The sequence below is a fragment of the Lepisosteus platostomus genome, chromosome 4, assembly GCF_059453375.1.
Source record: "Lepisosteus platostomus isolate fLepPlt1 chromosome 4, fLepPlt1.hap1, whole genome shotgun sequence".
Classification (NCBI taxonomy): domain Eukaryota; kingdom Metazoa; phylum Chordata; class Actinopteri; order Semionotiformes; family Lepisosteidae; genus Lepisosteus; species Lepisosteus platostomus.
In genome coordinates, this window is record NC_142614.1 from 44,346,250 (window position 1) to 44,363,691 (window position 17,442).

At 36.7% G+C, this 17,442-nt stretch overlaps 1 protein-coding gene across 3 annotated transcripts; it reads right to left on the reverse strand.

Annotated features, from left to right (window-relative positions):
• Positions 1–7,586: 7,586 nt before the first annotated feature.
• LOC148673213 (Ig lambda chain C region) lies at positions 7,587–16,534 on the reverse strand. Of its 3 annotated transcripts, XM_088629574.1 has the most exons (7): positions 16,376–16,534; positions 12,256–15,318; positions 11,300–11,447; positions 9,962–10,270; positions 9,417–9,467; positions 8,774–8,879; positions 8,423–8,562 (listed from the first exon to the last, which is right to left on the reverse strand). In XM_088629574.1, coding segments are annotated over exons 3-7 (504 nt in total). In that variant the 5' UTR covers positions 11,337–11,447; positions 12,256–15,318; positions 16,376–16,534; the 3' UTR covers positions 8,423–8,561. The 3 variants fall into 3 exon arrangements, 2 of the variants coding, with proteins under 2 accessions (XP_088485699.1, XP_088485700.1); XM_088629573.1 differs by lacking the exon at positions 8,774–8,879 and having other exon boundaries at positions 7,587–8,562; XR_015935965.1 differs by lacking the exons at positions 8,423–8,562; positions 8,774–8,879; positions 9,417–9,467; positions 9,962–10,270 and having other exon boundaries at positions 11,433–11,447; positions 13,919–15,318.
• Positions 16,535–17,442: the final 908 nt, after the last annotated feature.

A 17,442-nucleotide genomic window follows, 5' to 3' on the forward strand; every position in this document is an offset into this window, starting at 1 on the left:
GCACATTACAATTTTTTGTGGCTGTAAGTCAGTTTTGGTGCAAACACACAAAGTTTAGAGTGTCCCTTCATCACCTTGGAAACCTCACGGTTCCTGCCATCACTCCTGAAGATATACAGTAACTAACTGACCCCCAGCGTGTCTCTGTGCCAAACGTCAGGTGAAGAAACTGCACCCAGAGACCCTGTGCTATCATGGCTGTCTTTGCCAAATTCCAAAAATACAACATTATTTTAGTACAGTATGTGGCACAAAAGCAGGGAGACAAACAGTGAACTAAGCCAGCAAACTATAGTACCAGAAAAAAATATCCTACCATGACTGTCCCATTTAACCATGATTCAGGTGCTGGATAGGCCACTTCACAGCATGCAGGCAGACAATGAACTCCAAGATGCACCACAAAAATGAGATATGAGAGAGATGAATGATGAACCAAACTCACAAACAGCAGCGATATCAGGATCCAACAGCACAGAGCAGAGACAACTGACATTCTCTGCCAAGACTCTCTGGAGCAGACGTGTGCAACAGCAGACCATGGTGAAATCAGAGAATCAGGCAGGATGAACAGCAAGAAGGATGAAAAGACAAAAATGTCTATGACCCATCTGATTATGTGAACCACTCCAGAGCTCTTGTCCAATATTAATTGAATGGTTCACGGATTGACTGCCCTGTGACCTTAAAGTATGCCACAAGGAATTCAAGAGTTTTCTTGTGTTAGATCATGCTTTTGGACATCCTAATGTATTGCAGACATTATAAAAAAAACAGTTTTTACCAGACAGCATGGCACTGATTCTTCAGCCATTGTCATGGCTAATACTGTAGTAATATTCAAGGTGTATTACCTCAGAAAAATATTAGCAAAACGTATTGATGCAACCAATGCTAAAAGCAAACCCACTATAAAGTAATTTTGAAAGTTCTTGAACATGGTGCATGCCATAGCAAAAGTCTGGGTTGAAGTACTTGACTACGTGTAGTCTATAAGAAAAAATGATTTCAAATTTCTTATTTTAAAGACTTTCTAGTGGTCAAAACAGCAAAGAAGCTGCAACTACTGCAATGTGTTTCCATGGAATTTCGTTCATTTTTATAGAAAGAGGAATTAGAATAAACTGCCTGGCAAAGACTCCCCAGACTGACACAGTTTATTATATTTATTTTTACGAAATTATTTAGAGGTTGAATTTGCTAGGATATTAAACTTCCTGTCTGAGATCATGGCAGAGTTAGGATATTAATAATTCACATACTTTAGATTAAATAAGACAGGCTTGATAACTCTAAAGTCATGAATGCATTACTGGAATGAGTGGATTTATTAAAGTAAGCCACCTCTCCTTCACACTTTTCTGGCTAATACAAATTCTAACAAGGAAAACACACTATATGATTGTGGAATTATGTGTAAATTAGGAAGCAAAAAGCTTTTGGTATCTGTAATACAAATTACAGTGCATTTTAGATGGGACTTCTACTGTGGAACTGTTCCTCATCTTTAGAAACTATTGATTCATGAGTGATCTGCAAAACTACAAAATTTTTCAGCAACAGGTGCTGATCCCTGAATTAAATATATAGATCATGCAATTGTAATATATGAAATTTGGACAATTTGTAGCAGATCATTGTTTTAAACAAAGCAAACATATATTGATATTATTTAGCAATTAGTGAGGTATTGCTAACCATGCCTGGTTGAATGGATATTAATGGGTTTAAAAAGTGATAGTCCCCTGAATGCATGCATTGTTAATGACCACCACATACTGTACCATTGTAATAAATACGGTTTTATCCAACATTGCTCATACGAACAGCACTAAAACTCAGGAAATAAAATAAATACAAAACAAAATAATTAAGTAATTATAATATGTCAGCTTACAATAACATAAAATATGTCAGCATAAGAGGTGCACAGAATGTTTCTGGTTTTCTTTTCACCTGAGCCCTTAATGACCTAAGTGAACTTATTTCCTTGCTGTGTAGAAGCTGAAGCTTTTCCTCATTCTTAAGAAGAAGGAGATTTTATTGAAGAGAGCTATAAAATCTGCTGAGTTGAACACCTCTACAATAGCCAGCAGCCATCTGGAAAATCACTGAAGCTAGGCAGGTGTGAGCCTGGTCTGTACCTGGATGGAAGACCTCCTGGTAAAAACTAAGGTTGCTGCTGGAAGAGGTGTTAGTCAGGCCAGCAAGGGGTGCTCACCATGTGGACTATGTGGGTCCTAATGCCCCACTATAGTGACGGGGACAATATACTGTAAAAAGGCACCATCCTTCGGATGAGACGTAAAACTGAGGTCCTGACTCTCTGTGTCATTAAAAATCCCAGATAATTTCTTGAAAAGCATAGGGGTGTAACCCCGGCATCCTGGTCAAATTTCCCATTGGCCCTTACCAATCATGGCCTCCTAATAATCCCCATCTATAAACTGGCTTCATCACTCTGTTCTCCTCCTCACTGATAGCTGGTGAGTGGTGAGTGTAGTGGTGCACTATGGCTGCTGTCGCATCATCCAGGTGGATAGTGCACATTGGTGGTGGTGGAGGGGAGTCCCCATTACCTGTAAAGCACTTTGAGTGGAGTATCCAGAAAAGTGCTATATAAGTGAAAGGAATTATTATTTTTTTAACTTTAAAGAAGCACTTAAAAACGTTTCTCAACATTATGTATTCTAGATATCTGATGTCAGACTGGCAGACAATTTGTATTTCTGGAGTACTTAATTAAAATGTAACATTAAATTGAAAAAAAAATCCAATATCATTAAAGAATATTATACTGAAATCTGGAAACTACCTGCAATACTTAAGATTGTCACTTTCCTATACAGGACTTTCTAGTTACAGTATTTGTCATCCATTCATTATATATTTATTTATAGAATCTGATTTGGGAATCATGATATTCCATACATTTTTATAAAAAATCTCTAAATCTATGCATATTTTTACATTTAAAAGAATATTGTAACCACTGTATACAAGTGCAGTGATATGGTTTGCTTTATTGCTTGTAGCACAGTCATACCACACGCACATCCTTAATTATTACCTTAATTAATTATTCACTATTCCTTTATTAATATGTATATATTTCAGTTATATATACAAAATACATTTTAAAATTACAAAATAATAATGTAATATCTGTTGTTTATGTACACATTATTTGTAGTTTCCAGTTCTGCTCTTTTGCTTAATTCCCCAAAAAACAAGGCCTTATCTAACCTGATAAGATATTGGAGCTAGAATGCAAAATACTTAATTGATATATATCATAACCTGCAATATGTCTTCTGTTACAGTCTTTATAGTATTCATTGCTGAGTTTGTTATTTTCATATTTTGCCTCTGCTTGTGATTCAATTTTTGGCTCGTCGGGAATGACTACTGGTATATTAGAAGAACAAACCCAGCAGCAAATGCAATGAAGTCCATGTAGTGGGATATTATGCAGCTGAGATTAAACTTTTGCTAATGTAAATCATATTACCTTTAAGGTAGAAAGCAGAAGGTTAATTCCATGCAGAAAAATAAAAAGTATAAAGTAGGAAATGAAAGGACAATGTTTTGGCTGTGTAGCTTTCACACCAGAAGAAGTCTCCAAAGCTAAATTTATGTATTTATTTCTTTTTTCAATTGATAGATTTACTAGATTACTTTGACGTTTTTTCCTTTTTTATATCAGATAGATTGATGTTCAGAAACATTTTTTTTTCATTAATATGGGTCTCAGATGGCAGGCGTTATGAGGCCACAAGCTGTCACATTTTGACCTTTTTTAGGTCATTTCATTTGCTGACATCGTTTCTAGTGTTACAAGGGTCAGAGAAGAAATCGAATGAAGAGCATTTTAGCCAATAATCTACTCAGGCTCATTTTTTACATCTTGACATGTCTCTTGACATGTCTCTCCATCTGCCCTGCTTGTGTGTTTTGACAAACTAAGGTATTATCTGACAGCAGTCTGATCAGGTTTTTTTTCATGTAGCATAATAACTAAAAATTTGTCAATATTTTTATACCTTTAATGGACATATGACCTTGCTGTGATAGACCAATGACTAACTATTGACTGGTTAAGGGAAGGGGGAATCATTTTAATCTTTTAAAAAGCTCGTCGTTTTGGAAGTTCGTACAAATATTTCACAGCATATTTCCATAAAAAAGGCTTAAGATTATTATATTGTAATTCTGAGGCTTGGAACTGAATGTAAGCAGCAGGGTTGTGAGGAGAACTCAAGAGCAGGACAAGGGAAATAGGCTGGAGGGGTGATAAAAAGCAGGCAAACAGTCCAAAACATAGTTGAGAGAGAAGCAAATTTTGTAGCCGAGTGGACACTGAAGTGAAGTTCCAGGGAAATCCGAAAGGCAAGTTTGCACTGGTTATGAATCTAGCGGTACACAAAAAACTGAATGTAAGGCTAGAGACTGAGACTATGAAGCTCGAGCATAGCTCTAAAACACAGCCCAAATCTACTGCTAATGTAGGTCTTATACAGTCTGTTCCTCGAGAGACAGGCATGATAATACATTAAACACAGGTGGAACAGACTTCCTGTGCTCAGTTTTTGTAGGTTGCTATAGTAGTGTTAGAACATTCGACAGCGTGTCTGCAGGAGAAAGCATGACATATAGCCCAGGGCTGGATATTGGCAGTCTTTGATAACAGCAAAATCTAGCTAAGCTTTTATTACATGCTTAATTGAATGATTTTAATACCGTCCTTATTATTTTAAAAAACTAATTGTTTGTGTAACAGAATTACATCAGACATAGGGCTCTTTTCCATTTTTTTTAGAACACGGGTGCTGAAAATTTGCAGAATACATTAGTTGAAAAGTTAAGAAAATGTTACACATCATATTTTATGCAGGACATATTGATTGGTAGTGTTTCAATCTAAAGGCTTCTAATTTACAAAAAGTGATGTACACAAGAGTGCACACAGAGTTCAGAATAAATGAACAATGTCAATAGAGCATTCTTACTTTTTGCATTCATTTGGGGAATCTATATAATATTACCTAAGCTTGAACACACATGTTGCTTTAAGATGTTGTAAAATGTCTATACAGTACTTTAATCTTCCCCAGAAAGTGTTTCTTGCCACTGTTTTTGCAGTTTCCTTGCAAAACAGCAAACAGCTGATGTGGTTGTGGGCTCTTTTTAATGGTCTCACATGTGCTAGCCTTGACTGTAACGGAACAGGTGTATGAAGTTAGCTTGAAAACCACTGAAGAACTGTTTGACTTCTACAAAGACTTCTACTGTATTTAATGAAGCAGAATGGAATAATATTAAATTTCTTTAAAACGTACTGTAGCGCTCTCAGGTTCATGTGGGTTTGCGCCCTCGCCGCTGCCTCCTCAGGTCAGCCCCCCACCGCTGGGGACTAGAACTCAGGCCTCTCCCATCACTCAACAGGGACCCAGCCAGCCGAGCTAAAGGGCAATCTCACCTCAGTCCAGTGGTTGAGATCCCTGCTATTCACAGGGAAGGGCGGTGACGTCACCGCGCTGGTAAGCCGGCTCGCACAACCTGTAATGTCGGCCATATGCATTACACTCTCCCCCACTTAATTCGCTGTCCTTGGCGAAGGGCTGTCCCATCCCGCTCCTGACACCAATGTAGTGCTAACACGTGGGTATGCGCCCTCGCCGCTGCTGCCTCAGGTCAGCCCCACACCTCTGGGGACTCAAACCCGGGCATCCAGCATCACTCAACAGGGAACCAGCCAGCTGAGTTAAAGGGAAATCTCCCCTCACCCCGGTGGCTGAAGTCCCTGCTATTCACAGGGAAGGGCGTTGACATCACCGCGCTGGTAAGCCGGCTCACACAACATGTAATGTCGGCCGTATGTGTTACAGTACCTTACTTTAGTTTTTCATACATAATTGAAGTCAGACGTAACTTCAACTTCATATGGATAGTTAAAAGTAATAGATATCATAATCATGATGGTAATCATGTTCTCTGGTAATTCATGCAGAAATATAGATTTTGTTTATTTTTCATATCTACTGACTTTTACTTTTACTCACCGAGTTTTAAAGATAATTAGGTTACCATCATGGTTGACTACTGTTTGTCAACCTGACATGCATGGCATACATGATGATCCTACCAATGAGAATATTACATGAGTGACACTGTATATAACCTGCATATCACTTGATTTTGTGCCCCTGAGTCTGATCATGCACTTTGTTAGGTTAGCATTTCAAAATTTTAATGTAACTACTGTAACTGCCAAATCACCAAGTGAGTCATTATTTTGGTAAAAAAGAGTGAAACTGTGAACATTTATAACAGAAAAATTAGCCCTGACACTAAATTAAACCCTATTATTAATTTATGCTTAGCTTTAACCCCAATCTTAACTCCACTACCAGCCTGATGTCTGAATTGTGTAATGGATAAACCCTCTGTAACCTTATTTGCAAACCTAAACAAAATATTAATCTGAGAATTAAGCCTGAATGTATCTATAATTTATTTAACTTTGTCCTAAACTCTAACCCTAGCCCTAATTATTCTTCTGACTATGATGTATAGTGACTAGAATACTTGGTATTGTCAGAGTGAGTATCAGACAGTCCAGACCTCTTCAGCACTCACTGAAACAGTGTGAACCAATGCAGAAGACCTTTGTAAAGAAGTACCGGAAAGTAACCAAGTTGCTTTTTCCACAGAAAATGTAATCTGTGCCATATTTCATTAATGATTATAGTTAGAAATACAGTAGCTTATTACAGTAGCTAGTCCATCTGTGTAGCATGATGGCCCACTGGTTAGCATTGCTATCTCACAGTACTGGGGCCCAGGGTATAATTCTAGTCCTGGGGTCCTACCTACCTCTTTTTTGTACAGTATGTTCTCCCAGAGTTCATGTGGGATTCCGTCTTGTGCTCTGGTTTCCTCCCACTGTCCAAAAATATAGTGGAAGGATAATTGGGTTCTGGTAACATTGGCCCAGTTGTGAATGTGTGCATGTCTATGCCTGTGTTTGTGTCTGTCTACCCTGAGACAGATTGGCGTCCTGTCCAGGGTGTACCCTGCCTTGCAGCTGTTGCCTGCCAAGATAGGCTCCAGCTCCCCCACAGTCCTGAATTGCAAGAAGAGGTTAGAAAATGGATGGAACAGTACACATACATCCACAATATATCAGTATATATATTATCATGTGACTTACAAATACTTGTATTGATCAGAGTCTTTCGAGCTGTTGCCTATTTAGTTATCCACCACCAAATTGTCTGCAGAAACTTAAAAAGCTAAGCACTAATCAAACCTATTTTCTGAACCAATCAGTATTGCTACATTTAGTGAAAATCAAAATGACATATTTTTTTAATTATAAAGTACCAAAAAATGTTTAAAAAATGGGAAAATTACAGTTTTCAGGAAGTTACAGTGAAAACAATTGAGTTATTTTTAGTAAGGAGGTATTGTGGAATATCTGTATGAAACCTGGTCCTCTAGAATACCCCACAACCAAATTGCCAATTACAATTACAAGGGATAAACAAAAAACATAGGCATATAAAGAAAAAGAGAGACAAAGATTTAAATCTTCCCTTTGTCTTAATTTATTGCCAAAAGTGGTTTAATGTGATTAAAAACATTCTATGTAGCCATCAGGTATAAAGTAAAAAAAACTGCATAGATCTTAAATACAAAGAACCCTTCCTTTCCTTTAAATTTTAAATAAATATCGACCATTTATGAGATAATGAAAAGCTATTTTAAGAAGATGGTTTCATGCACAACAAGTTGCAGAAAGGCTGAATCAAGGATGTTCTCAGACTCTGCCACACACATTGAATTGCATGAGGACCTAGGTTGGTGGGGAAATCTTCCATACAGGTAGTGAGTTTGCTTTGCAATGGTAGAGTTATTTCCCTTATGCCTTTCATTGTGAAACAGGAGAAAACCTGATATTACACATTTGAAGGGCCCAGGTTATGCCGTTTTGTTGCCCTGTGTCCTTTGTCTACCTGTTAAATTTTGCCATGCATCATGAGGCTCTACTGGATGAAGTAATTTGCTTATTTGCTTGGATATCTAAAATGTCAAGGTCATAAAAAACACTGCTTTCATGTTGGTCTGTTACACAGCTTACATAAAATTTTATGGAAAGACACATCCTCTCCTCATCAGCCAAAATCAGAATCTCCTATACTGTATGCCTGGTGCACACTAGTAGGTATAATACAGACGTTTCATTATACTCTTGTAACAACTGGGTGAATATAAATGTGCACACTGATATCGTGACTACAGTATGTTCCTTTTACATCTTCAGTACATACTTCTTCAATTGTCCCAATAAAAGATCTATTTAAATGAAATTGAAAATAAGTTCTCTCGCTTAGCATCATTTCATCAATACTGATGCAGTCTGGTAAACCACAGAACTCCTCGCTGTCAGATACTTCATGTCTTCACTGGGAACTGTAGCACCTCAAGAAGTGGAGAACTCCAGCGTAGATTGTGTAGACATTTTCAGGTCCCTCGTTTATATTAGACCAGTTAAGCCATCTAAAAAAAACAAGCAATTTTTACATAATTCAATTCACCATTTCAATAGTTATTTGGTACCATTTGGTGCCACAGAAGATGTTCATGATTTAAATGTTTTTCATATTAAATAATTTGTTAAAATAAGATTTTTGATTAATACATAACTTACTTATTGAGTTTATCCTGCACTAGTATAGAATCTTAGTAAAATTCTCTGTGAACATCTTACCATTCCATAATCAGTATCACAGTCATCATAAAGTTGAAGATAATGCTCTTCCAAAGAAGAATTCTCAGAGCCAAGATAAATACAGATTCCGAATGATTCTGAATACCTGCGAAGATTGTTTTTCACGTTACAAACTTTTGTCTATTTATTGTAAAATAAAAATAAAGATATATGCTATTCTGTCATTCACCTTTTTTGTTTCACATTTGCGAATTTAATCATGAAGTACTGTTTAAGATTAAAATACATTGACTATAATGTTAATAATACATCCATTTAAAATGAATGTTAACTATTTAATTTAATCAAGCTTTACTGTAAGGACATTATTACAAAATTTCTCAGTCCCATGTGACATGTGTGGTGAACATACCTTGAGTACTGTTTAAGAAAACAGTGTTTTATGAAACAAAACACCACCTCAACAAAACAAACAATTTAAATTCCACAAAATATAGATACTCTGTTTTCATTTTATGATACATGTCCATATAAGTACATCTATTCAAATATTACTGTCACCTAACCAAATTGACATGAAAGAAGCTTCACTAAAATGCTTTCACCTTTTTATTCAATAGTGCTTGTTTATTATACTTTTTGCATACAGATAGAAGATAATGTTAGAATACTGCAAGATTACCTTGAGTGACATTCCATAAATCTGCATAACATGTGTTGTCCAAGTCATTTTCTGAATTGAAAAAGTAGAAATATTGTAATTTTGCAAATCTTTCCATAATGTATTCTACTGCACAGTCCCAACACAATTATTTTGATTTTCAAGCAGTGCTGACCATTCAGTATTCACCCCTTTTTTCAATGTTTCGCTGTTCTCCTTAACAGTGCTGAGCAAAAATCAGCTAAAGTCACATATTTAATCTTATATAATGTAGCCTAAGAGTAAACATTTTTAATTATAGTTGAAATTTGAAGGAAGCATCTTATTTGTATCACTGCTTCGGTCACATACAGATTGTATTGCAATTTTAATTTTAGTAGAAATTCTTAAATATGGTTTAAACAGTGTTCATATACAATTTTTTTCTATTCATGAGTTTAATTTTAGCAAAAGTTGTGTAACACATTTCCTCTGAATGCATTTCTTTCAATGCAAAAGGCAGGAACATTAAAAGCAGTCAGTTTCTGGTCTTTAGGTAGACAGTAAACAATGATTTAAAATCTTACCAGTCAAGTCAGCATAGTGTTTGCTGATAAGCATTGCTGTGCTCTTGTAATTCACAAAGCAGGTGTAAGAATCCCATTCATTTGAGGCAACTTCAATGAGTGAAATAGCACTGTGCGTCCCATCTTCTTCCTTTGCAATATTATAGGTTATGTAGTCTGAAGATCCTTTGGATCCGCTGGAGAGCCAAGTCACCTCAACATCATTATGAAGGAAGTCACTAACCAGACACACCAGAATAGTTCTGCTTCTGCCATCTGGATTGTGAAACGGTGGTGCTAGTGTAGCAAAGATGTTGGCATCCACTCCCACTAGTGCAACAGATTGGCAAAAAAATATTATTTTAGGGTTGTGTTAATTTGACTCTTGGATGGCTGTATTCAGAGACCTATGATAGAGGTTCCCTATCAAATCTGTCATTTCGCTGAGATGGCATAGGGGATATGTGATCCTTCAACACTTCATGAAGCATCGAACCACAATCACTGGCTTTTTGAGGAAAATGGAGAGTCAAGCAGGGTGTTATATTGCAGCATTAAAATGCGAGACCACTCTTTGTCCTGCTGCCCATCCACTACCGGAACAGACTTTCAACCTCTACTAGATCTTCCACTGTCTGATTTTCTCCTCCATAGAACTCTGAAAGACGGTCTATAAAGTCGGTGATCACAAGGTCCAAAACACAGTGCAGTTATGGCTTAAACAACAAATTAAGCAAAGAATCTACAACAGTATCAAGAATCTTCCAAGTATCTGGTTCCTGTATATGGATTTTTATTTTCAGTCTTTTCAATGACTCTAGTACTCAACACTATGATGCTGTAGCGAAATGCACATCATTTTTACTGTTTTTTGAAATAGTTGTCTCATGTGTTGACAAAACTACTATATGAAAAAAACTTTCCAATAAATTAAAGTGATTGCTTGTTTAATTTGTGAATTACTTTAGTTTTTGAAATACTCTGTGAGAAGATGAAACATTGCGAGCTTACTACTGTAACTTCTATAGCATAATACTGTATATCAAGAGCGAACTACTACAAAAATAACAAAATGAAGCATTCTCATTCACAATTCCTCTTATATTTCACTTCAGACTGACTCTTTGTAAATGCTGTGCTTCACAGCTCTAAATTCAATATAAAACCAATACATGAAACACGCATAATCCGTATTAAAGCATCACACTTTCTCCATTTGCATATAATACATGACTCAAATGTGGTGAATGTGAAATGAGATTTAAGTTGTCATGTTTTTTAATTAATTAATATAAAACATGTCATGTTTTTGCTTTAAAAGCTATGAAAGATGTCAGTACAAATAATATTGCTACTTACTTGCTATGAGCTCTATGATAAGGATGCTAAGCAGCATCCTGCTGTACTGTGCAGTTGTAATGAGGTCACTGTGTTGTGAGTGCTTATGAAGTCAGGGTCAGGTGACATTATACTCACTTGCTGGAAAGCAACTTAATCTGATGGCAATCTGCCAAGAAAAGGAAGGTTTTTATAATGGAAGAAAGAAAAACGTCAAAACACACTTTTAACAGTTTCAACAGCCCTCTGAACATCTGAAGAAAAGAAGCATAATTTGTTAAAATATGTGTTAACTAGTCTACAACTGCTTTCTCCCTGGCTGGAAACAAAACCTCTTAGGTAAATAGTAACAACAATTTGCAGTGCTGATGTGGCATATTTATTACAACTAAGGATCAGGAATGATCTGAACTAACCACTATGTGTTCAAATGGAGCACATCCAGTACTGTAAATGGATAATTCTCAAGTGAAAATTAAATAAGTTAGGAAGGTTATCCACTCACAATTGTGTTAACTGTATTAAGTTTGAGAACACTCTGCTAATATAAACCCCTATAGTTACACTACAAACATTATAGACACTCACAGGTCTGTGAGTTCTAGAACCCAACTTTCTAAAGATTCTAATACAGTATATACAAAATAAACATAATATACAAAACACTTTAATAGGTGAAAGAGCAAAACCCTGCATCTTAATAAACTAAATAGATCCTAATCAGGACTAAACCTTCACATCTATACAGTTGATCACAATTGAATGAGAACCAACTTCCCTATTCACACAATGCATCACTTAAATTGGAGATTTATTTTTAGACTGCGAATTCCACAATAAAGCAAATTAGAATTTCCAATATATAAGACGGCAAGATTTTTTATACAATAAAACTGACACTCTGGTACTCTTTCAGCATTTGGATTTCCTGGACAGAATCTGATTTCATGCATGATTGGAAAGAGGTACACGCTCACAGCATTTGATGAAGTTGAGGATGCTGAATAATGATGATGAATGATACTGATGTCCTTGCTTCCTCTTATATTTCTTCCTTTTTTGTCTATATGTCTGTTTCTGAATTTATGCCATGGTTCATCTCAAGGCTGGCATAAGTAAGTATATTCTGGTTACTCTATATTTGATAAGGCGGAATTAATGATCTAACAGTGACTTCATTTAACTTGAGTTAATTATTAGCAAAGCCCTTTGTTCAGATGTGTTTTCCTCAATGTTTACTTTCGTCATAGTCCGGGGAGAGCTATGTAAATACACAAAAAACATCACACATTGTCCCAAACTTTCAAAATAGTGCTATCTTTGCTGGGAACTACAAACAAGTTGATTCTAGTTGAGAAACAACAGCCCCCATTTACTGCAAGTGTTAAATACGAAGTAATCGAGATAAGGAAAACTGCAAGCCTCTGAGGCTATATTTGAGAACTGACCCTTACTGAAATCCCATAGATATTGCCTGGAGCATGCTCAAGTGCAGCTCACTGTCTAAATTGCTTTTTTAGACTTCAGTAGTTCAGTGGTGGCAGAACTACGTGTCAATTAGCTTTAGAGATAATACTGACAGGGGGTTGTTCAATTTTAGAGTAGGCAGAAAATTCCAATTTTAAAAGAGTAGATGTTGGAACAACATGACTTTTAAAGTCAACACAACTCTTTGAACACCAACATAATGATACCTTTCTGAAGTAGATAAGAAAGTATGCTTCTGTTTAAATCCCCATTGATTTCTGTTTTTGGAACAGACATTTAATGTATTTAACACATGTATATATTGCGTAACTAGTTTTTTCTTGTCAACATAATTTAAAGATATTATGTGGTACTTGTCTTTTCTAAGTGTTATGCTAACTAAGAGATACATCTGTTTAGCTTTGACAAGCACAATTCTTCTTTGAGGTTAGAGACTTGGTATCACCCATTTGATCAAAGGTAAACACTGTCTTGTACTTTTTCATTTCCCACAAGTTTCACAAGAACATACAGCCCATCACACCTGCTCTTTACAACTGAACATCTTCAAAAGAACCAAATAATTTACAGTATGTGAAACTGAATAATTTATATGAAAATTAGTGTAAAGGATTTAAAACGTCATTTTCATTTCAAAGTCTTCTTTTTACTCAAATGTAAAGCCTGTGTAAGTGTGGGTTTTTGAAAAGAAAGTCATTCCACTTGTAACCTGGTACTCATGAACCTTGCTTTCTCAAAACTGCAATGAAAAAATCAGCTGCTATCTTAGCTTATTTTTCTATGACACCCTCTCACTGTAAACAATGGACTGGAGAAGAAAGAGACAGAGAATCACACCATTTTGGGATTCTGTCTGCTTAAAGTATTCCCAGAAAGTGAGGCCACATCTACATTTCCTGGCAAATTCCCTACAGTATAAGATAGATAGATAATACTTTATTAATCCCGTAGGGAAATTGATGTGTTACAGCAGTCCAGCCCAAGACAAGCAAAACAGACATCAGAATAGTTATAAAACAAAAAACAACAAAATAAATAAAAATAAATAAATACATAAAGCTCCTATATTCCTCCTCCCTCCCCTCTCTAATACACCCCACAATTGCAGAGTCATCCGAAAACTTCTACAGATGACACGTCTCAGAGTTGTACCTGAAGTCAGAGGTGTAAAAGGTGAACAGGAATGGAGCAAGGACAGTCCCCTGTGGAGCCCCAGTACTGCTAACAATCTGTTCGGACACACAGCTCTGTAGCCGTACATACTGTGGCCTGCAGGTCAGATAGTCTATAATCCAGGACAGCAGGGGAGTGTCCACTTGCGCCACCCTTATCTTATCTCTCAGTAAAGGTGGATGGATGGTGTTAAAGACACTGGAGAAGTCAAAGAACATAACTCTCAAAATGCTCCCCGTCTTCTCCAGGTGAGAGTTAGCTCTGTGTAGCAGATAGATGACTGCATCCTCCACTCCCAGGTGTGAACGGTAGGCGAACTGCAGGGGGTCCAGTACTGTACTCACCAGGGTTCTGAGGTGGTCCAGTACAAGCCTTTCCAGAGTTTTCATTAGGTGTGATGTGCCACTGGTCTGTAGTCATTCAAGACTTTAGGGTGCCCCTTTTTGGGTACTGGCACCAGGCAAGATGTCTTCAAGAGCATCGGAACCTTTTCTAATCTCAGGCTGAGGTTGAAGATGTACTGTAGCACTGAACCCAGTTGGTCCGCACAGATCTTTAGCACCCTGGAGCTGATACCATTAGAACCCGCTGCCTTCCCTGCGTGGAGTCTCCTCAACTCCCTTCTGACCTGGTCAGCTGTGATGGATAGGTTGAGGAGGGCAGGGGAAGATGGAGTAGGAGTAGGAGGGATCACATGATGGGGTGACTGAGGACATGAAGAGGGTGTCTGGAGTGAAGGCCTGTGAGGTGAATGGACAGTGGACCCTGTATCGAATCTGTTAAAGAAAAGATTCAGCTCATTGGCCCTCTCCAGACCTCCCTCACTCTGTTGGCCGCCAGACAACTTGTATCCGGAGATCTTCCTCATGCCATTCCACACTTCTCTCACATTGCTCTCCCCCAGCCTGTCCTCCATTTTCCTCCCATAAGCCACCTTGCTCTCCCTAACTCTCACCTACAGCTCTTTCTGTGCTCGCTTCAGCTCCTCCTTGTCACCTGCCTGGAAAGCCCTCTTTTTCCTATTTAAAGAACTCTGGTTTGAATACTAAATATTTTCTACAAGACAAAGAAACAAGACAACAAAAAAGGCATTTCAATGAAAGCATTTATTAACACAGAATACAACAGGCATGTCTTGTTAAATACAAGTCATGTCAATTCTCAAAGCAAGAAAACCAACAGGTTGAACTTGTGTTTGGTTCAGTGTTACTGAAGGCACATGAGAATCTGGTTGTTCTATGATGTTTTTCATTTTTGTTTACAGCAGGCCCAGAGTCCATTGTTGCAGGTTCCTATCCACTTTTCATATGTAAAGCAGGATCCTGAACGCCGGCAGTCTCCGCGGTCTGCCTTGCATTGGAAGGTGTCACGTATTATGCCTAAAACCACAGAAGGTCACAATAGTAAAATGCCACCACACCTTGTGCGCACTGAGGTGCAGCCTTCAATGTGCCTTCAACCACCCAGGAAATGGAGATATTATCTAATAGCACTCTGGAGTGTATGCATTTGAAGATATACTTTGATATAAAAAAAAGGATGGGATATTTTTCAGCCCATCAAAATAATTTTCTGATGCAGCTTTGGTTTTACAAATTAAATACGTTGTTAATGGATGTGCAGAATTTGTACAAGACAACTTTTAAAACTGTAACAGCTCCTTTTTTTAAATAATCATGATAGAAAAGTACTTCAGAAAGTAGATTATTTGTCCATAGCTTAGTTTTAGCATGAATTGGGTAAGTTTGCATCGATTTTAAAATTGAGTGAAAGAGTGAATATTTTCATGTGACAAGATATGAAATTCTGCATTTTAAAAATGCCATGAAATGACACATAGCACATCGAAAGTAAGAGTGATTCTTGTTAATTGTATGATAATATTAGTATTACAAGCATTATGACATATCTCATCCTTTGCTTTTTGAACTCTTTAATTTGGGTATGTGACACTATTTCACAGCACTCTCAAGAAAAGTTTAATTTCACAATGTCAAGTATATTTATATGTTGAATATTTTAAACAAAATAAATGCAATAATTGTATTTAAAAGAGAATATAGTATTAACAATTCTCCATTATAAATAGCAAAGTCTTCATGCTTGCCTGAAATGTGGTTACTTTTGTTGTTTTTTGTTAAAAACTGTTTTAGATTTCCCACAGTATTTCAAGCAAGGAGAATAAATTATTCCAACTTATTTCACCTTCTCTATAACAAAAATAAATACCTGTCATGTCACCAGCATTTATTACTTATATTTCAAAAATAAAAGCAAAAAAAAGAAAACAATATCAGTATTTCAACAAATGAACGCAAATAAATATAATGTCTTGGTACCAGTTTCTAACAATCAAATATCTGTTGTGTAGAACCACATTAATACTTCTTGTATAATAAGGAAATAGGATTGAGTTCTAGGTTCCCTGTTGCTTACCTGTAACAGGCTCCATGATGAGACAACAGAGAGTCAGGAAAAGCAGTACCTTCAGCATTTTCAGCAATTCAGCACAGATGTGGTGATTCTAGTACAGAAGTGGTGATTTGACTGTGAAACACACCAATATATACAAAATCAAAGCCTAGGATTGCAAATATTGGAAAGCACAGTATCAACATTTACAAAATGCTTGACACATTAGTGTGGACTTTTCCTGTGAGTTACTGATTACCACTTGTTCCAGCTGTGATGCAATGTTTGCAAAAGGAAACACTACAGATTCCAGTAAAATAACATTAGCAACCCGGATTTAATAATTACTACAAAATCTTTCCACATTGTCACTGACGGGAAAGGTATTATTTGCCAAAAAGACAACAAATTAAGTCTACTAGGTAGGATCTGAATTAGTTGTGTTCTGCACTTTTGACCATTGTAGACAACTGTGCCACATTTGTGGTGTTGAAATATTTGCAAAACAGGCTCAATTTGTCAGTTAGAAACCATTAACATTTCAGGATCTTTACAGTTTGACATATGCTTAATTTTTGTGCGATGTTTGTAAGTGCTTAACAATAACATTTGTCCTTCACCCCCTGTCCATTGCTAAATTACTCAAAAATGGAAAATAGAGAAAACCATGCCAAGGACATCTTGGTCTGGGAACAAGGGTTGTTTTTGAAGTGTGTTAAGACATTACTCATTGTAAAAATTTCCTTTATATCACCGGCATGTCTCTGTATGTTCATTTCTGATCACCTGCATACTCCGCATTTCTGTGTGATATTCAATCAATCAATCAATCAATTTTATTCTTACATATTGCCTTTCAATCAGAGTATTCTCTAGGCTCTATACATTATCACAAGAAGACGTGTATCAGTGTGTTTTTGAGCAGACACCACTAGAAACAGTTGATTTCCATTCCACACTCCCCAGGTCTTTCAAGATGACATTTTATTTTTCAGGGAATACTTTGTGAGTACAGTTAATTAAATTCTAAATTGCAAGAAACTGAGACTCATATATTATAGATCAGCTACAATACTTTGTGCACTAAGCAA